This window comes from Maylandia zebra, linkage group LG13 (genome assembly GCF_041146795.1).
Source record: "Maylandia zebra isolate NMK-2024a linkage group LG13, Mzebra_GT3a, whole genome shotgun sequence".
Taxonomy (NCBI): domain Eukaryota; kingdom Metazoa; phylum Chordata; class Actinopteri; order Cichliformes; family Cichlidae; genus Maylandia; species Maylandia zebra.
This window is the reverse complement of record NC_135179.1, coordinates 34,019,140-34,040,419: the sequence shown is the minus strand read 5'-3', so window position 1 is coordinate 34,040,419 and position 21,280 is coordinate 34,019,140. Positions and strand designations below refer to the sequence as shown.

The following is a 21,280-nucleotide window of genomic DNA, read 5'->3' as shown; positions in this document are numbered from 1 at the left end:
TGCCAAGTGCTGATTTGTATCTCTCCCTCAATCTTCCAGTCTGGACGTACAATCACCTAGTGTCAATTGGATTTAATTACATTTATCATTAGCTCATTTCTCTTCAAAATCCTGTGCCAATCACAATATACTAAATACAATTAATTTTATTAAATCATACATTTTAAAAGTCATTCATTCTTTTACATTAATGGTTTCTTAGTGTCGGAGTAAATCCCCTCCCATCATTTTCACACACACGCAGCAGCCTCCAAGGCATCTTCCCACACTGTCAGTGTGAGGCCTGTCATTAGAATCATTATTATATTTTCTTATTCATTCTATTGGTTAAAGGCTCCTGTAAGTGCAACACTGAGGGAACAGTTCACCCTGACCGATGTAGGGTTAAAGGGGACCCCGCTCTGGCGCCAGGCCTGCGGAGGGTGCCTGGTAGCCGGGCCTTAGCCCATGGTTCCCAGCTGGGTGCCGCCTGAAGAAGGGACATGGGACCACGATCCTGTAACCCCAGCACTTTTATATTTATCAACCTGAACATATATATATGTGGAGAAAGAACCGACAGTCATGTCTTTCTCAGAGCTGTAGCAGAACACCATCAATGTGCAAACTCAAACTCGTAAAATTCTTACCGGTAAGTGATTTTGACTTTTTTGAACATTAACCCATTAAGTATGAGATGAACTAGGTCTGTGACAGAAGACTATTGTGGCTCTTTGAAGTTGAAGGCTGTGTTTAAAGGTTTCGACTGATATTTAATTACTTTTTCATGTGTAATTGTTGCCTGGCCTGAGTGTTCAGTTAGCTCTGTATATGATGGTAACAGGATCCAGACACAACGTAAGTGTGCACGTTCCACATGCAGTGAACCCAAGCACCTGCTTATATTCCTGCACCTGCTTTGATATAAAATGAAAATGGTAGAAAAACAGCGTGGGGGAATTCTTCTGTCAATAGATTAGCAGAACAGAGGTGTCTCTGTAGTCATACTTCTATTGACATCAATGAAAACACAAAGTGTATCTTTGTTGTTTTATTACTTTAATTTGGCAACTTGCTCGTTGCTCCTCCATCACGATTAAACAAAAGACAGAAAACCACTAATGGCTACATACATATCCAAACTGCATCAGTATGTCATTTTACAGTACATCTCCATACTCATAAGGTACATATTAATTTACAGATAATGAGCTAGAAGTCTACACACCGGCCCTTCCTCTCCCAATCTCCATAGCGAGTTGGCTCTGGACCCCGTGGGCCCCCCTTCTCCTTCGTCACAGGGTTCACATCATCAGGGAACTCTGAAAAAATAAGAGTAATTGAGATCTTCAGTGACAGTTTTCCTTTTCTCAGTTTACAATAAGGTGAGTTTCAGACCTTTTGAAACCTCTAGACCAGGGGTGTCAAACTCCAGTCCTCGAGGGCCAGCATCCTGCTTGTTTTTGAGATATCCCTGCCCTACCTGCTGTTGATCACCTGGATCAGGTGTGCTTTGCCAATAAGAAGCTAAAAGGGCAGGTTAGTTGGAAAACAAGCAGGACAGCGGCCCTCGAGGCCTGGAATTCGACACCTGTGCTGTAGACCAATTTGTAATGAAAATGCATATTAAATATAAAAATATACCTTGTCTAAATAAACGCACTGTCCATTCAAATGAAAATGTTTTGTTAGGAGGACTAAGCACATAGTCTAAAAATGTTTCTTAATATGAAAGTTTGAATCCATTTCAACGACTTTGGCCGTTTCTGATTTAACTTCATGGTCATTCTGGAGATTACAGTTTGCACTTGTGAGCCATTTCTAAACTTAATCCCTATAACCACTTCCCAAAAACCAACATCCCAGATAGGGCCGCTCGATTATGGCAAAAATGATAATCACGATTATTTTCACTGAAATTGAGATCTCGATTATTTGACGATATTTATTTAACGATAACAATGTGTTGAATAATGACTTTAAAAAAATAATATAAAATAGTGCAAATACTGATAACAGTGCAAATGTTTGCAATATAAGAAATAAATGTAAACATCTATGTTTAGTGAGCTTTGCAGTGTTGCTCTGTGGTGCAGCTACACTGTAGCAAAGTTTACACACTGTGTCTACTTGATCCAGTCTGACTCCATGAACCCATAATGTTTCCACACCACTGAAGGTTTTTACCTCTTTTTAACCAACGGCAGTCACTCTCCTCTCCAAATAACTTCTGCTTAGCTTTCCGAGCTTCCCTCGGGTCCTCTTAATTGTTGTGACGCGTGTTCGAAATGCAGAGAGGTGCGCTCGATTTGCCACACGGAGCAGCGCGAGAGTAAAGCATGAGGGAGGGGCTAATAATCGGCTCAGTCATTTTTAATGATCGTTGAAAGCCCAGATCGTAATCGTGATTAAAATTCGATTAATTGAGCAGCCCTAATCCCAGATGTCGGACAGAACGTGGATGTGACTCCTGAGTTTGTGTGTTCCAGTAACAACGTTTGAAAAGTGAGAAAAAACCATAGCATGCTCATAAAAACATTCATGTATAACTACCAATGTAGCATACTAGCTTTTAGAGCTTAAACACACTCCTGCAGCGCGTTCATGGACAGAGGCGGCTCAGTGTGCTGCTTATGGCTCACTTATTTAATCCAAAACAGTGGCAGTACAGATGAAAGTTTTACAGTCCCACTGCTGTTTAAACTCACTACCACCATCACCTTGAACTGGTCCCTCAGGGTTGGTGGGTTGGCTCCGACTTTCTGAATAGGAAGTACAAACTGAAGTTCCAGATTGAAACTCTGACTGGGAGCTCTGAAATTCTGATTTTATTTGGAGCAGGACACGATTCCAGCTGCCACAGGACGAAAGGTGAGGTACACCTTGGACAGGTCATCAGCCTGTTGCAGAGCTAACAGAGAGACTGACAACCATTCACACTCACATTTACAACTATAGGCAATTTAGAATGACCAGCCAACCCAACTCCACTAACTGCATGCTTTAAGACTGTTGGAGGAGAACCCAGTACAGTGCTAAACACTGTCCCACACACACGGCCAATTAGGCCACGCGGTCATCAACAGTTTTACTCTCCTGTTTTATCTTAATCTCTGTTCGTGTTTCGAAAAACAGAGACTGTAATAAAGAAACAGCACTTTCATTCTTCATCATCCCTGATTATTAACAGTATTATTTACAGTTTGTTCGCTGATCACTTTGGTTGTCAACTTGTTCAGTGCAGTTTGTAACTGTTTGTTAACTAGATGCAGAAACGCTTTGTCTCTTTCTCACTTTCTAGTACATCTTTGCTCGTCTCTTCGAGGTTGTCAAACCGTCCTTTTGGGGTTTTGGCCTTCTTCAATGGCTCCTTGTCATTCACCGCTCTGCTGGCTGCCCGCAAACACCCTGAAGGAAGAGACACACTCAAGTATTAGGTTCCAGTTTATTCAATGGCGTCTTGTCTACTTTTGTTTTGTTGAAGATCTGTACCCTGGCCACTTCTTCTATGGAAGGGGCCTGACCTTCCATGATGGTTCCTGTTCTTGCTCTTCTTCTTTCTCAGGTCTCTGCTGCCTAAAATATTCACTATGCATACTATCAGTTGTACCTATCTTCCTGTATACTGGCGTTAACACTCACTAGTCCTCGGCCACCTTCCTTCCACTTAGCATACAGACTTAGGGTGCTGGGTTTGGGGTGAAATCCTCCATGCATGGTAAGGAAGTTCCTTGTCTTGATGTCAGTGGCTTCTGTTTCCTCCTTTGGCCAGTTTATTATCCCAGCAGGGCGTAGATGTTGATTGCCTGGATCTTGTTCTTCCCATTCAGCTTACTCTGCAGATATTTGGTGGTTGTGGCTTTCCTGGCCGCCTCTTCATGGTTTCCCTTTGCCAGGGGGATTTCCAGGTACATATTGCTATCCTCAGTAATGTTCCCCTTTGCCTTCAATTACTACCTTTGCTCTCTTTGTTACCACTCAATTACATTTCTCCAGTCCAAATGACATTCTGATGTCACCGCTGCAGATGTTAGCGGCATGGATCAGTGAGTCGATGTTTCCTTCACTCCTGCCCTGTAGTGCTGTTCGCCGCATCAACACTGAGTTGCTGCTGCTCTCAGGGTACTGTTTATCTTGTACAGTTCTAGGCACTCTAGAAGCCATGTGTGAGACATACACCTTCTTGTGGTCAATCCAGGCGGTGCACAGGTTGTTCAGTCTGGTCAGTCTCGTGTGGCTGCTCCATCTAACATTAGCTTATGTTTTGCTCCTCTAGTGTGCTTGACAATTCCCTTCAGTGCCCTGATCATGTATTGAAACATGTACTGTTCATCTTAGCACTTATGATGCCTGACAGGTGCTTCCCTATTGTATTGAGGCAGGTTATTGGTGGTAGTTGGATGGGACTGGTCCCTTCTGGGGATCCTTGGGAATCATTTAGCCATTCCAAGTCAATCTTGTCCATCAGCAGCTGGTTCATTTGTACTGCCAGGTGCTCGTGGAGTGCAGTTAGCTTCTTTGTTAGCCTGGTGCTGTCCAGAGACCCTTTCCTGGATATCTGCCACTGTGACAGTTACTGGATCCTGTTCACGGAGGCTGCTGTGGTTTGCTCTTAGTCACTGAACATTGTTGTTGTGTGTTGCACACATTAACACATATCTATGATCTTTCTCAGCTGCTTCTGGACCCACTTAAATGTCAAGAAGTGTGAGTTTTCTCCCTTACAGAATGCAACATATCCCGTCTGTAACTTTCCTCTGTCAGTGCGCCCCAGGGTGGCTGTGGCTACAATGTAGCTGCCATCACCAGTGTGTGAATGGGTGGATGACTGGATGTGTAAAGCGCTTTGGGGTCCTTAGGGACGAGTAAAGCGCTATATAAATACAGGCCATTTACCATCTTTCCAATCAAGAAGAAACATTTATCCACTATTTAGAATACGGACTCTTCTGTTCATTAATTATGTACAGGACCTCCTCCTGGCTCTGTTCTTTTGTTCTGCGGGTAGATGTATTAAATAAAGCATTTAAAGAACAGTTCATTTTCGAGGTTCCGTTTTCTCTTACTGAAGCGAACAAACTGACCTGTGAAAAGCGGCTCCACAGCTGGACTCTTCCAGAACAGCTGTCTGGAACACACGCGCAGAAGAGACATCTCTGAAAAACAGAAACCAGCAGTTGTTTTCTATGTACACCGCCTGCGCTTATACAATGACGTTACTGTTTGTCGACTAACATTTACGCAATTTTCATCATCATCTAGCGACGAAAAGTGATCGGCGAGCCAGTGCAGTGCTGCATGCAGCCAGCAGGGGGAGATAAAGGCTAAATATCCGTTTTGATATTGACTCGTCGGTTTAATTATTTAATTAAAATACAGCTTCACATGTAGAAAATCAGGTTGTGCAATTCATCCAATTTTAATCTAGTTCGCAGTTTTAATTTTCAGTTAAATTAATGAGATCAAGCAGTACAAAAATGCGCGCTTTGCTAACAGAATGCAAAGGAAAGCAGAGCAGCCGCTCCCTGAATCAGCGCTCAGCGCTGCCTGCGTGTGCAAATCACAGCTCACTGGTCTGGACGGAAAACACGGGGTCACTACACAGCTGCGTCCCATCTACGTCAAACAGTTTTTCCAAATTTGTCCGATAAACCCACCGAGGATGGAAGGCTTAGGAGAATGTTCACAGTACAAGACAAGATACACGATCTCCTGCAACACCTGAACTGTACACGTGATCTCACAGCTGTGGAGGACTTTTCTGTTTTATTTACATCACACAGGTACAATGAATGGAGTGTTATTTTTACGTGCAACAAAAGTATTTTTTCCCATTAAACTTAAATAATCATGACAAATAGTCCCGATCTAAACAGTGATAAAAGAAAAATTAAATATACAAATACAAAACAACAGCAATAATAATAATAATGACAACAATAATAAACATATGCATGCCATATTTTTTCTTTTTATCATGTGCACCTCCGCATTTACCAGTGAGTTAAATTGATGAGTTTTCATGTTATTCTACTTTATATTTCCAGTGCACCAAATTTTAGATGGAATAACCTTTGCTGTCAAATTAACGTGGCAGCAAAAGTTATTAGAATAAAAACTTTACACAGTGAATCATAAACAACCAGCCAATAAAATAATGCCACCTAAGAGGTTAAAGGAATGGCAGTCATCATCCCTTCAAAATTAACATTTTCATACAATACCCCGCACCACCACACACACACACACACACACACACACACACACACACACACACACACACACACACACACACACACACACACACACACACACACACACACTATGGCCCTAGTATTGGTATATATTGAAAATATAAAATTTCAGACACGACTTGCAATTAAAATACTTGAACTTTATTTCAAGCAGCAGCTGTAAAATAATTCTTTGACATTAAAGCATGCAGAATGATAATGTAATGATATAACATTATTATTAACAGTCACTTAAAATGCAGTTTCGTTTTGGAACTTAGCCCTCTAACTGTTGTACAGCACTGTGCGCCTGGAGTGTTCAGCTGCCCAGATGAAGAACGAGAAACTCCCTCTGCTCTTGTACTGCCAGTTGACAGTGGAGTCAGCTGTTTTCACAGGACAAAAAAGTGTTGGGCACCTGAATCAAGTGAGAGAAAGCAAAACCACACACCCAGTATATACAGTCCAGTCTCATATGAGTCCAGTTCACAGAGACACTGGCCACAGCATCAGCTTACAGTTTTTTACAGACGCTAGGACACATTTCTCAATACTTAGGTCACGTTTGCAAAACTCCTCACACAGTGAGCACAACAGAAGTCTATGTGGGCTAAACTGAGGACCAGTTATCATTGTTTTGGCACAAAATGCATTCAATGACTACATCTCTCAAATTTCATGAATCATCTTCTCACTCAGACACAACAACTGCCAAAAACCTTTGTACGTACAGGACATTTTGCATGTGCTTACATACTGTTTTCAAAACTGTTAAACTTATGGTCAAAACAATAACACAATGCAAAACTGAATAAGACAGCAAAATCCAACAGCATTATTTTATTGAAACATATTTTAAATCTAAAAATGCAGTTTAACCAGCCACAGCTGATTCTCATTGTAGATGAACATCTACACAGGTGTTACTCCTTCAATTGTTCAACTCCTTCAATTCTGGCAGCCAGAAGATTCTTTCCTAGGTGTGTTGCCCTAGATGACATAAGATGTGATGTGGATGAGAACCTGTGGCCAAATGGAGAAGACCGAGTAGATTAGCATTACTATTGTATGTGTATCAGTGGATGGTGTGTATACAAATTCTTGTATTTTGGGATTACTTAGTGCAAAAAATAAAAATACATAAACAAATATTAACGAATTCTGCATGATGTCTGATTCATTCCAGTAACATATATTGAAATTATAAACAGAGATGTGTCCTTGTTTTACACAAGAAAACACTGTGTAATGCTACATGTTGTTAGTGTTTTTTAGGTCATTGTTTTGTGGGTGACAAAGTGTGTTTGTCGGCTGTCAACCTTTGCTAGTGTTCTGGAAGAATGAGTTTATTTGAGACCTGAATGAAGTGTTTTGGTAGTTGTAGTGCATTTTGAATGTGAAATGAACTGCTTTGCCAAGCTGACGGTCAGTTAGGAGGATTGTGTGAAGAGTTTTGCAAAAGTGACCTAAGTATTGAGACATGTGTCCTAGCGGCTGTAAAAAACTGTAAATAGGACAGCTGATATTGGGACCTTATAAACAACCGACTATGTAAAGGCCCTCCTACCCTCTCCTACTAGAGCTTTTTAAAATTGCTCATCTCCACAGGATTCAACTGTTGCAAAGAATCACTTCAGAGTGTATGATGCAGCGGGCCGTGCAACACCATTATTTTTTTATTATTTTTTAAGTATGTCAATGACATCACTGGAAGCAAACCAGGCTGCAGCATGCGCACGCACGCACGCACACACACAGACACACACACGCACTCAATTAATTGCTCGTTAACTGAAGGTGCCAGAAAGCCGTTGCCCACTTTAACCCCTGATAATGACTTTTGTTCAGAAGTACTAAAACTGGTCAGGAGATAATCTTGATTTATATGTAGGTTACTCTAAAGCAGGGGTGTCAAACTCAAATACACAGTGGGCCAAAATTCAAAACTGGAGCAAAGTCGCGGGCTAACGTTAATATTTACTGAAAAAAAAATCTTCCTCCAGATATAAGAATGAATCTCTTCTTATGGACTCAAACAAGTTTTTCTGAAAAACTGAATATGGAACAAGCCAAGCTTAATACTAAACAATATATATATTAGCTGTATAATACCAGCAGGCCAGCTCTAATAATAATTTGGTATGGCTTTGCGGGCCAAATGTAATTAGGCTGCGGGCCAAATTTGGCCCGCGGGCCAGAGTTTGACACCTATGCTCTAAAGCCACACTTCCACTGTCTGGTACTGCTCAGCTCACTTTGATCTAGGCACATTTCTCTGTGTTGTTCTCCATTTAAGACAGAGCTCACTCAGAGGACTCTAGGGTGAGCTCGGAAGCAACACATGAAGCTCACATCATCATTATCTTACTCAGGGCATTTATTCTGGCCTGACCAGCAGGACGTTTTGCTGTGATCCTGGATGTGCAGTGGATTCTTTCGCTGCCTTGTTGTCTTTCTTAAACATAAGATTGGGATGTGTTTATTAATGTATACGTATCACAGCCCCAACATTTTGATTTAATCTGATTTCAGGCTGTTGCAGGGATGTGTGTGTGTGTTGGGGGAAAGGAATTCCAGGAAGCTCCAGTGTGGATCAGCTTCAGCGGCTCAGCACTGATGTTTCTGAGTGGATGATGAAATTCTCCTTCAGCCTTTCAGAAACCAGTCCTGGCAAATGTCACATCACACATGTATACACGCACAAACCTGCTCCTGCAGTCTGTTGGCATCAGTGAAAAAAAGCAGAAAATATCCACATTTATGTTTTTGTTTATACACGAATGTATGAGAAGAACTACATCTGTCTGACAAAAAAATAAGCAAAACAAAATTCAAACGCCTGATTTGCATCTGGAAGTGCTGTGAGAAGTGACTGACAATCAGTGAGATACTTTAACGATAGCCTGCGAAGAGAATTCCATCTACTTAAATTACAGAACATAACACAATCATAGTATTTGAAGAAATTCATTATTTTTTCACTTCAGCCATTAGCGTGTCACACGGGGAAAACTACGGCATACGTGTACACACACACACACACACACACACACACACACACACACACACACACACACACACACACACACACACACACACACACACACACAGTGGGCAAAAAATGAACACACGGCAGCTTTGTGTCATTGTTTTTTGGTGTCAGGTCTAAGATCCTTTGCTTTACAGTGGTGAAAATACAGTCTGTAAAAGCCTTTTACAAAAATAAGAGAAAAGAAAATGTAATATGAGCTAAACTGTGGTGAAAAGTATGTTTTTTGTTAAACGTACTTGTAAAGTGCCATGGTATTTGTTCCCCCATTAATCGGATGATTTTGGACCATATATAGCCGAGCTGCAGTAAGACGGGGTGAAACACACAGGTTTACTCTTCTCACTCTCGCTGTTATTCATCTCAGGTGATAAAATAAGTGCTCTTTTATGCTGCTGTAAGCCAAAATTCATTTCATGTGCATGACATAGTGTAGGATAATATGGAACACAAAAAGGTGAAAACTTGTGTCCAGCAACACAAGTCAACAGATGAAAAGTGGCAGTTACATCACAAACTGCTGTGAGGGGCTGGATAGACACTGATTGCAGAAGCATATTCTTTTTGTAAGAGACCCCATATGAAAATACGTTATTTAGCCATTAATCATTTAGTCTCTTTTAGGAAATTACAGTAGCTACAACAACTCTTCGATGCCACTCTGTAACACTGTCCATCAGTACTCCTCCAAATTATTCCCGAAGATTAAACCTTGGTGTCTGCAGAGCTGGATTCACTCCAGACCACTGAAGGATCCACCTCAGACTGTGATCCCCATTAAGAGCGAGTAGTGCTGGGGGACTCTGTCTGATGGCGCTTCAATGTCTGTCTGACAGTAGATGGGTGACAACAAGAACAGGGACATGACCTTGCATGTAGGCTTTAGCCAGCTTCTCTGCTATTAAGCAGTCTCTCGGACACCCTGCTGGATGGTTTGTGCTGATTCTACTCGCAGGCAGTTACGCTGCTTATCTTTGCGGTATTCTCGTTCCATGGCTGCAGGCTCTGCAGGGCAAATAGAGAGCTGTTCTGTAGGCACAGCGGGTCTGGGGTCACGGGTTGGTTGATCGTCTTCTGGAAGGCCTCCTGCTGCAGCTGCATGAGGATCCGATTGGCCTGCTGCCGCTCAGCCTCCCGCTCTTCCGCCGTTTGCCGCCTGTATCAACAACAGAGTGACATGAAATCGAGCACAGATTCAGCACAGTGTACAAACACGAGCTGTGACACTCCGGGGGATCAGAATCAGGCTACATCGGTTTGTTTTGGGAGAGACACAGAGAATTTGGAGAGTTATGCTGTATGTTTTCATGTAGCTCAACTGTCTAACTAAAATAGGCTAATGCAAACAGTTTCTTTCAAATATCAGTGATGTTTGATCTTTAATAGTTATTATTATGAAAATGTTTTCTGTTGCTGAATTTGCTCTTAAAAATGTAGAAATGGGAAAGTAGTATTAAAAGCCTTTCCTGAGCTTTTCTGTGACACAGAAAATTATTATTTCCAGGACAAAAAAAGAGATTTCTACAGACAGAGAAATGTTCAACAATATTACCACATTTTAATAGTCACAGAGCCAGAAATCTTCACAGAGCGCCTGTTTCAGTGTCTCCAAGTTGAGCTATATACATGCCAGTAGCTATTAGTAGGCTCATTTCATTTGAATTCATTTGTCCAATGGCCTTGTTAAATTGGGAGGAAGTTTTCTGCCTTCAGGCACTTCACCACAATCCTGCAATGAAATTAAGCTACACAGCCTCTACCTCTATGAGGATTTACGGTAAATGTGCAAATAAGAACACAACAAGATAACGTCACAAAAGGGAAACTCATGGTGGAGTATTTGGATCCAAGGAGACCTTTAAAAAACACAGATGGTTTTCCTGACACCCCCTAGGAACCAAATAGACACGCAGTCTTTGATAAAGAATGTCTGTTCAGCGCATGTTCGGTAGATTTTGTACCAACGCGTATACACTGGTAACTTCACCTCCACTTGGTGCGTCTGTTTTGGAACCAGGTTTTGACTTGTGCGTCGGTCATCTTCAGTGCTTTGGCCAGCGCAGCACGTTCAGCCGACGCCAGGTACTTCTGCCGGTGAAAGCGTTTCTCCAGCTCACAGATCTGCAAGCGGGTGAAGGACGTCCGGGGCTTTTTCTTCTTCGGCGGTGTCCGGTTCTGATAAGGGTGACCTACACGACGTGTTACAGTGAGGGGTGAGAGGGACACTAAACAGGAGAGAAGGGCAGAAGGACGAGAAAGGAAAGGACAGGATGAGACAGGACAGGGAAGCAGGATATGCAGAGCAAAAAGAAACCGAGAGCGCACCAACAGCGTAGCAGGAGAAAAGCAGCTCCGTAAAAATAAATAAAACTATTACATATATCACACGTATCAATAGTTTCCTTTAATATAATGCAGAAATCATTTTTTAAATTATGTATATATATTTTAATTCAGGGATTGAAAAACCATGGGCAAACCACCACATTGCCTTACGGCAAATCAGCCACATATTTAGTTATAAACAAAATTATATTTTCAAAATTTAAAATCAATATTTTTATATTAGAAACACGGTGCAGTTACTAAACACTAGCGGCTCCACAAACACAGAGAGGCAGCCACAGGTTTTCACGCGTATTCTGTCTGTGTACAAATTACTGCTGAGAAGAACGGATTCTTCTCTTCCCCCCGTTTTATTGTAAGTGGACATTTGCTTTTAATTAAAAAGTACCGAGTTTAAACTAACGTTTAGTATTGCTATTTTATCCTCTCTTCCACACACACTCATATTATTCTTTTTTTATTTTAAACAATGAATAATCGGGCTACAAAATGAAGAGAGGCCGCAAAACAGTCTGCCAGGTACATTTACATTTTCATCATAGGAAGGACCAATAAATACTACTTCTAGCAATTCTAATAATAATAAGTGGATACCTGTGAATCTGTCTTTAGTGTAGCGTCGATTGCTCTCCATCCATGGGAACGTGAGCGCTGTCAGGTTGTTGATGGTCCCGCTCATCGCAGGCATGGAAGAGTTCCCGGCGCTCAGAGGCCGGTGAGCGGGGACACGGATGACCCCGGCGGAGTTGACGTTAGCACCGTTCATATTCACGCCCATACTCATTTGATAAGCACCGCCGAGGGAAGACATCCCGCACGCGCTGCCGGTGCCGTTATATCCGCTGCTGTTGCACGTGAAACCTCCGTTCACGCCGCCGCTCGCGCCGCTGTTGTAGGCCAGGTGTCCGTAGTCCGGCTCGTGCATCCTCGTGTCCAACATGCAGCTTTGCTCCACGTTGCTGAGGATCTGATCGATGCCAAAACTGATGGACTCCACTTGCGCGTGCTGCTGCAGGTGCGCCCCCAGTATCCCTATGTGATCCATGGCTTCCACGAGCCGCCGCGAGCCCCCGCTCCTGCGCGAGGAATTTAGGCTGCTTCACGCGCCACTTCCTGAACTCTAATGTATGTGCTCACGCGAGCTCCGGCAGTTCTAGTGCATGCGTCTTTCTGTGTGCGTTTGCAGGAGAACCCCAACACCCCCACATCCCATACTCCCCTCCCAGCGCACGAGGACACCAGTCAAACTGCCAGAGATTAGACAGAGATGAAGATCCGGTTTCAGGCCTGCGAGCTCAACTGGTTAAACAGGCCACTGCTCTCTAAAACACAAATTAACCGCCGCACACGATCAGTTGGAAACAATTGAAGATGTTTGTGCTTTTGGCACTTTTTTGGACATTTACTGTGCGGGCCTTCAGGCCTTCAGCCGAATATTTAGCTTAACAACCTGAAACAAACCGTTTGTGCTCTTTCTTCATTCTCTGACGCTAAATTCAGTAGTTTTCATTTGTTCCAGCGCTGGTGTGAATTACCGCAGGGAAAAGATTGAAAATTCAGTTTGGGCCATTTTCTCCCAGCTGCGCGGCGCTGAGCTAAGAGGAGCTGTAGAAATATGAATGAAGAAAACAAAAACGACATTTTTTTTTGCTTAAGGGAATTTGAGTAGCATTTACACATTTTTCGTTTTTTTGTTTTTTTAACATTTCATACATTTATCTCAGCAACAGTGTTTATAGACCCCGCAGGTAGAGAAAAAATGCATTGAACCCCGTTACATTTAAATTCTGTGATCGGCCGACGGTCTGACGGCTGAAGTGGCTCCGTGAACTGAACTCTTTGCAACCAAAGAAATGGCCCCAGTTCAAAGAACACAACGCAGTCAATTTTAATCTATGCTGCAAAAATTGGGAACATTGATAGTTTGGTCTAATGGGCTCAAATATGAATCACTGAAATAAATGAATGGTACGCTGCTCCTTTGTTGTTGCATCGACATCATTAATTCATGTTTAGAGGGATGATGGGACACAAACACCGTTTAACCGAAGCAGAACTGCACACGGTGCTGCTGGAATGTTTTCCCCGCAGACAATAAAACTAACATAAATTTCAAAATTGAAGTTAATACACACAAATAGCATGTTGTTTTTCGACACTTATTTTAAATATTAACGATTCTGGAAATGATCGATGACTATGCGCGGATTTAAATTAGGACGATATTTATCGCAGCTTAACAGAACAAACAGTTCTAAATTTATTCAATCGTGGATCGTAGATCATAGCAATATTAAAATTAATATAGTAACTTTTATATTTTGCTTATTTCAAGACACAACTATAGAAACTCCTCGTCAAGTGAATGAAAAATTAAACCGCACAGTTTATTGATTTTCTCTCCTAAAAGCCACTGGGACTTAATTACTTAACGTGGGGATTACTATTTGATACCTTTAAAGAGTTTTCACTGGCCAGTCGGTCGACATCAAATTTTAATGCCTAGCAGCGTTTCTGCACACTAAAGTGCAGGTCTTCGTTTAAAACGGGACCGATAATGAACATTAGGGGAAAGGCTGCTAAATTACAAGGATCAAATGCAGTAGCTCACTAATACAACGCAAGACTGAACTTAACTCCAAGCGTGGTTTCAAGGAAATCAGTTTTGGAAGTTTTATCTCTTCATGAAAAGCAGCTTTAAAACGGAATACTGCACTAAAACACAGCTGCTGTTTTTTGGAAATACATTTCCTTGAACTAAAGTGATTTTCAGAAATAATTTTATTTATTACAAAATGCGAGTTTATGGCTCCAAACATGAACGAGCATTTTAGCTCTAAACTCTGAACTTTCTACTGGGAAAAAAAAATCAGCTATAGAAAACTGAGTGTGTGATTAAAGCGCTAATATGTCACTGAGAGGCTCCGACAGTAAACTAAATGATCAAGTCGCCGTTTTCATTTCAGCCCAAAGGGCCTCATGGAGTCTGGAAAAAAACTTGACTAAAATGGAAACAGGCTCTTTAAGCAGCATAAGCAGAATAATCACCGTTAACTGAAGCTGAAAAGTATTGCCTGTAGAAAAGGCTACCACAGAACATTATAGAGCCAGAGTACTTTTACACATTTGTTTGATCACTGCCCCGAGTACTTGTGTCATGTCTTCTGATCTGATTTTTTAATAAGGTTTCTCAGTTAAAAAAATAAAACTTAAAACCTTAGATGACACCCGAATCCCTATTTACTAGAATCTTACACTCTTTTTATGCTTCTTTTGTGTGTGTGTTTGTCTTAATTTTTCTAGTTTAGTGTTTATGACGTTTACAGTCATAATAAATAAAAAGAAATTTAGAGAGCACAGTTTCGTGGGCCCCGCAGACTGGTGTTTAATGTTTTTTTTCCTCCTCACATGGATTGGTGGAGCCATCAAAGCAGGCATGTCTGTACCTTCGTTAATAAAGTGTGAATGCCTGTGTTATTTTTAAAAAATCAACCCTATTTAATTATGAAGGGAGAAATTACCCATAGAGACAAAAAATACAACACAGGAATCTTTTGGGACTGTCTCTCCTCTGAAGACAGCCATAAGTCACAATTAGAAAATTGCAGCTTTTGGGAATTCCACAATAGCTTTATTCTTCAGCCCATTGAAAATGGGTATGATAAGGAGGAAGTGAAGGAAGCTTGGATTATTATTAGCTTCAAAGTTACACAGACCCTTATCTTGGGTTGTGACCCTAACTAAGTAATGCCCATGCAAAGACCAAAGTTAAAATAACCTGATCAGAAATCACATGTTCACATGTGTCATATTAAAAAAAACGACCCAGCAAACAACTGATATCAAAGACCTGTATGGTTTAACAAATTGCCAAAAGCTTCCAAGTAGTGAAAGCTAAAGCAAATTCACCCCAAGTCAATGCAAAATCTGCTCAGAGAAATTGCAAAACTGCATTTGCTAAATCTTAGACTCTACAGACCCCAGTTAACAGGTTGAATTCAGTTCAGTTTCACTCATATAACACCAAATCATAACAACATTTGCCTTAAGAGACTTTATATCAAGCTCAAGAGGCACCCTTGCTGCAGGAAGGAGCGCTTTCACAAATCATTCATCCCAACAGCAGTTAGACTCTATAACTCCTCAATCACAAAGTCATAAGTAACTGGACATTGTGGACATCCACGGACACCACTTCATGCATAATGGACCTTCTGTAATAATTATAATGTATACTTACTCTCTCTGCATTTGACCCATTCACTCAGTGAAGCAGTGGGCAGCCAGTAAGCAGGTGCACGGGGAGCAGTGTGCAGGGAAGGTACAGTGGATTCGCACCTACGACCTTCCGATTATGGGGCGACCACTCTACCTACCGAGCTATCCCTGCCCCTAAAAAGATGTCTCCTTCTAGCCAGATGTATATGCTATGTGTATGGATGTGTGCAGGTATATATGTATGTATGTGTATACATATGTATATTTAGTGTGCACCTGTGTGTGTGTGAACATGTCTATACATTGGACTAGTAGTGGTAGAATAGTTATGTTAAGCTATATAGTTTATGTCTTGCATATTTCCACAACCATATCCATAATCACATACTGTGTATGCTACCGTTGTATATAGTGTATTATCTTACTTTTTAAAATTTTATTCTTTATTTTATTTGTATTTTTTGTATTTTCCTTCTGATATCTGTACCTGAGCTGAGGTAACGCATCCCCGTCGTGGGATCAACAAAGTCTTATCTTATCTTATCTCTTAAAGTAAAGACCCTACAATAATACTAGAGAAAACCCCTACAATCAGGGGGACCTCTTTGAGCAAGCACTTGGCAACAGTGGGAAGGAAAAACTCCCCTCCAATAGGAATAAGCTCAGGAAGGGGCAGCTGCTGAAAGCTTTTAGGAGTGAGAGGAGGAAGACAGGACAAAAGACATATATGTTAAATGTTAAAGTCTAAACAAAAATCCCCCTGCCCATCGGTCTTTGGAAGGGCTGCTGAGATCAAGTGTCTTCTCTCCAAACAAACAGTCCCCCCATCCCCCCCTCCAAAACACACACACACACACACACACACACACACACACACACACACACACACACACACACACACACACACACACACACAAGGCAGAACAAACATGGCAGCATGGCTTAGGCTTGCAAAATTGCATCTAAGCAAACCAAGACTTTTGGAATAGTACCAAGTTTATTTATATAGCAAATTTAAAACAGAGTTGACCAAAGTGCTGTACATGAAAAGTATACAGCCCCAAGAAAAATTACACTAAACTTTTAGAAAATTAAACAAAATACTTCAAATTAAAATAGAATAAAATGGAAAGAAAACATGATAAATGAATAGCAATAAACACAGTATCTCAGCAACAGTGTTTATAGCCACTCCAAAGAGGGAAAGAGTTGAGTTGAGTTCATTTTTATTTCAAACATGTACATTCACAATCATTACAAAATATCATTCCATTTTTTTTGTTTGAAAAGGAGTAGGCAGAAGTATACACTTATCTGGTCGTTAAGTGATGATGCGACGAGGCTACTTCCGGGCCTAAAGTAGTCTGCGTGTAATATGACTTTTGTGTTGGTAACATGTTTAATGTTATGTATTTTCTTCTATTTAATCTCAAAAAGCTCATTTATTTAAGCTCAGTTTTTAAAACCTTAGGATGTAACTACAGCCCAGCCCATGCAGCAGTATATGAATGACTAACCTCGTATTGTGGATGGATTATCTCAGCTGTTCTCCTGGCTGAAGTTTGGTCCTTTTACAGCATCCTGCCATGCGATTGCATTTGTTCCTGACCACCGTTAACTTTTATCGAGTGGAAAAAATTTAGCTTATTTATATTATGCTAACATAGCTGTGTCGCTAGCGGTCACGTAGCACATCAACAACTGTAGCTTGCCTCCACCAGTGTGTGAATGCGAGAATGATTGAATAGTGGCATTGTAAAGCGCTTTGGGTGCCTTTAAAAGCGCTATATAAATCCAATCCATTATTATTATTATTATTATTATCATTATATACCAGCTAGCCCAACTTCAGTAACCCTACAAACGTCACTGCTGTTTAGTTTTCTGTCTTCATTTATGTTGGAAGTGATAACAGAGCTGTACGTTTTAATTTGTTTCCAAAACCCCGCAGTCAGGACATGCTATATTGTATTTAGATAGAAGCTAGCGAGCTAACTCCCTGCTAACTTCTAACTCCGTTAAATGTCATAAATTCCATTTTCATGGATGCCTGGATGTTAAACTCAATTGTTACACCTGGTAGAGCAGAACGCTGATCATTTTATTAAAGATGAAAGACTTTAGACAGTTTTTCAACTCTCAGTAATGCCACAGTGATCGTTTGATATATGGACCTGCAGCGGAGTTTAGACCCAGACACGGCTAGTGACGTCAGACTTAATGACCGGATAGTATACACTGTCTCTACCCCTTCAAGTTTTACCTCTCATTCATTAAATTTTCTTTGAGTCTTCAATTAAACAAACAACATATGAAGCAAAAATAAAACAAACAAAAAAAACCAAACAAACACAAAAAATAAACAAGAAATAAACAAGCCCCACCACATTATAGTTTCTTTCATATAAATAAAGAGATGAAATAAAGTGATATAAATTAAGTGGGGACTTAAATACACACGCAAGGTAATGAGAGGATGGGAAACAGCTGGGAACACAGCTGGGGCAAATCTGACATTACAAGACAAAGGGAAAGCCAAACTAAATACACTGAACACAGGACAAAGACTATCAAAATAAAACAACCAGAAACCAGAGACACACATTGAGATATGGACCCAACACTGGGACCGGGGAAGAATAGCCATGAGAACATAACTAACTCGACATGACACATAAAACACATATAATCTGAAAAGAACTAAGGAAGTGAAGTACAAACCATATTTATCTTCTGCTCTTGCTCTTGACGAGGGCGGTCGCACTTTTCTCCTCCTCCTCTCCCTTAGCTTCCCTGTTTAGCCTCTTGTGTCCTTGTCTAGTCTCGTGTTTTTTGTATTACTTTTCCCTGGAACATTCTCTCACAGTCTGTTCTCTAAAACCTAAAAGAGGAATTATGGATTGGATCAACTGGTCCCTAAATGCAATTGACACGCTTGGGTGAGCCTGGGTGCTGAAGATATCTACCTATTCGGAACCATGGTAACAGGGTTCTGGCCAGGGCTGGACTGGGACAAAAAATCAGCCCGGGCATTTTGACTAGAGACCGGCCCACCAGGTATTATAGGAAAAACCATAAAGCCTTTGAATGAAAACAAACGTCGTTGTGACAGTGATGTACACTGTCTTGTTGGTACATATGTATCAATCTAATAAACTTAAACGTACACCATCCTCCTTATTCTGGTATTCTAAACAGTACTTAGCCGAAACCCAAAGACTGCTTGGTTGAGTTAACTTCCTGAACTATCTACAACATATGGTGGAAACCTGAAATTAAGACAGAGAAGACTAGAGGTGAGACATGACCATTACTGAATATTAAAAATAATAAATGACAGATTTAGTGATATTTTCATAAACTATTTATTTACCACATCAATAAACAGCATGGCAGGGCAAAATATTTTTTCTAACATGGCAACCTTTTAAAAGTGAAAGGAGACAGAAAGACAGCTGAAAAAGAATAAAACTTAATTGACTTTTTGATGGCATTTTACACAAAGTACTGGTACAGAATCTAGAAAACGTGGGAAAATACTGGCATCATGTACAGTACTTTCTTCTGAAGAAATTATGTTGGGACCCTGAAAAAAACTTACTATGTACAATAATGGATTTCTATAAATTTGACATCAGATGAAAATTTTGGTTGTAAGATTCGGATAATTATTTGTTAAAAGCTAGAAATTTTAAATGAGAATAAGAAAGAAAAGTATTTCTTTGTGCCCCCCTCTCCCTGTTAATGCCCTACCTGCCCCCCCTGGCAAAACTTTGCTAGACCCGCCCCTGCACAGTTACCAGCTGTCAGCTACTTAGAAAAGGATCCTGGTGTTATTTGTCTCTCAGAAACAGTTCATAACTTCCCTTCAACTCATTCCTGTCACCTAAAAGGTAAACCTGTTTCTCCATCACCTGTTCAGCTCTGATGATCCAGTAAGGACATCTCCTGGTTTCATCTTCATGTTTCCCTCTCACCACATATCCAAACCGACATCATGACCACACAAAGTTACAGCTGTGACTCCAGCAAACATCAGCTGATACTAGAAATTAATATTAAATAAATTCTAACAACCGCTTATCACGTTTAAAGGCGCTGCTGCTGTTTAACGCGACCTCCGCTAGTTTCCTCTTTCTGGCGCAAAGCGGGAGATAAACAAGCAAGAGAGACGGGACTTGTGGCAGAAACGCCACTGATCATTGATCAGTTTCAGTAGCAGCAGGAGAAGGAGGGGGGAGAATGAGAGAAGAAGAGGCAGCTGACAGCGTAAAGACACAGAATAACTCCAGCTTTTTGTCTTTTTTTTATTGTAGCCTATGTACAGGACAAATCCCGTTTATTTTCAGCTCAATACGAAACGCATAATATTAACTCTGAATACCAGAGGATTCCGTTTTTTACTGGACGGTTGGCAACTCTACTAACTAACCATATGAATAAAATAAAGTTCACCAGTAACATCATAGCACCCACCCAACTGTATAGAAACTCCATCATGCTAGCTAGTACACAGTACAAGCTATTGTAACTGACTGTAAAAAGTTAGCACAACGAAAATAAACTCCACCTAAACTTGGTTTATATCTGACCCAGATAGACTGCAGGTCATAACTTCTTACCTGAAGCTCATTTCACCTGACAGTTGGACCGGCAGCCGCCTTGGGTCTCTCCACCTCCGCCTCCCCTTTCCCCCATCCACCTGCTGGCCTCCACCACTTGCTAATTTTACTGTATCTGTGAAAGCTCCACCATAGCCACTACCAAACAATTGAGTTATTTTTACATGCCTGCCAGGATCTGTCCAATCCGCCACCTTTCATTGTTTACACGGTTACGAAAAAAAGACAACGACAACAAAACATCGGCCCATTCAAAACGAAAAATCGTCCCACCGGGCAAATGCCCGGTATGCCCGATGGCCAGTCGAGCTATGGTTCTGGCTGATCGGAGCTGGCTTGGCCCTGACTTATCGAAGAATTAAGAAAGCGGAACCGGCTGTTCAAACCCCCACAAGGCTGCCGGCTGGGATTGGAACGATGGAAAGAGGCGTGAGTTTCTCAAAATGGGCTCATTGAGTGCAGCACGGATAAGATCTTGGAGAGGCTACGGCTGCCATGAATACTCAGAATAAGATCTCTGAGTGCAAATTGGATCATATCTTTGAGCAGCTCACTGCGGTCGTGAGTTCTTAGAATCGGCTCTTTGAGCACAAGAATGACAACATCACAGAGCGCAAGTTTGATAACATCATGCGGAAGCTCGCGGCTCTCCAACGGGAGATTGAGAGACCAGTGTTGGACTGTTAGAACTGCTTTGAAATTCATATGAGCTGTTCGCACTAAAGTAAAAACCACCATCACTTCATGCGGATACCCTTTTGGCGCCAGCTGCGGTCTCAAGGCTGGAGCCGAACAAAAACACCCTGAAAACGACTGTGTTTAGTCTGTTCCTT

General features: G+C 41.3%; 2 protein-coding genes across 2 annotated transcripts; both read right to left on the bottom strand.

Annotated features, from left to right (window-relative positions):
- Positions 1-1,021: 1,021 nt before the first annotated feature.
- sdhaf4 (succinate dehydrogenase complex assembly factor 4) lies at positions 1,022-5,223 on the bottom strand. The gene is made up of 3 exons (XM_004572017.5): positions 5,064-5,223; positions 3,274-3,387; positions 1,022-1,301 (listed from the first exon to the last, which is right to left on the bottom strand). Exons 1-3 carry the CDS (start codon positions 5,131-5,133, stop codon positions 1,192-1,194), a joined length of 294 nt encoding a protein of 97 aa, XP_004572074.2. The 5' UTR covers positions 5,134-5,223; the 3' UTR covers positions 1,022-1,191.
- Positions 5,224-9,262: 4,039 nt separating this feature from the next.
- tlx1 (T cell leukemia homeobox 1) lies at positions 9,263-12,741 on the bottom strand. Its single transcript, XM_004572016.2, has 3 exons — positions 12,202-12,741; positions 11,249-11,486; positions 9,263-10,417 (listed from the first exon to the last, which is right to left on the bottom strand). The coding sequence occupies exons 1-3, from the start codon at positions 12,650-12,652 to the stop codon at positions 10,207-10,209; spliced, it is 900 nt and encodes a 299-aa protein (XP_004572073.1). The 5' UTR covers positions 12,653-12,741; the 3' UTR covers positions 9,263-10,206.
- Between the last annotated feature and the right edge of the window lie 8,539 nt (positions 12,742-21,280).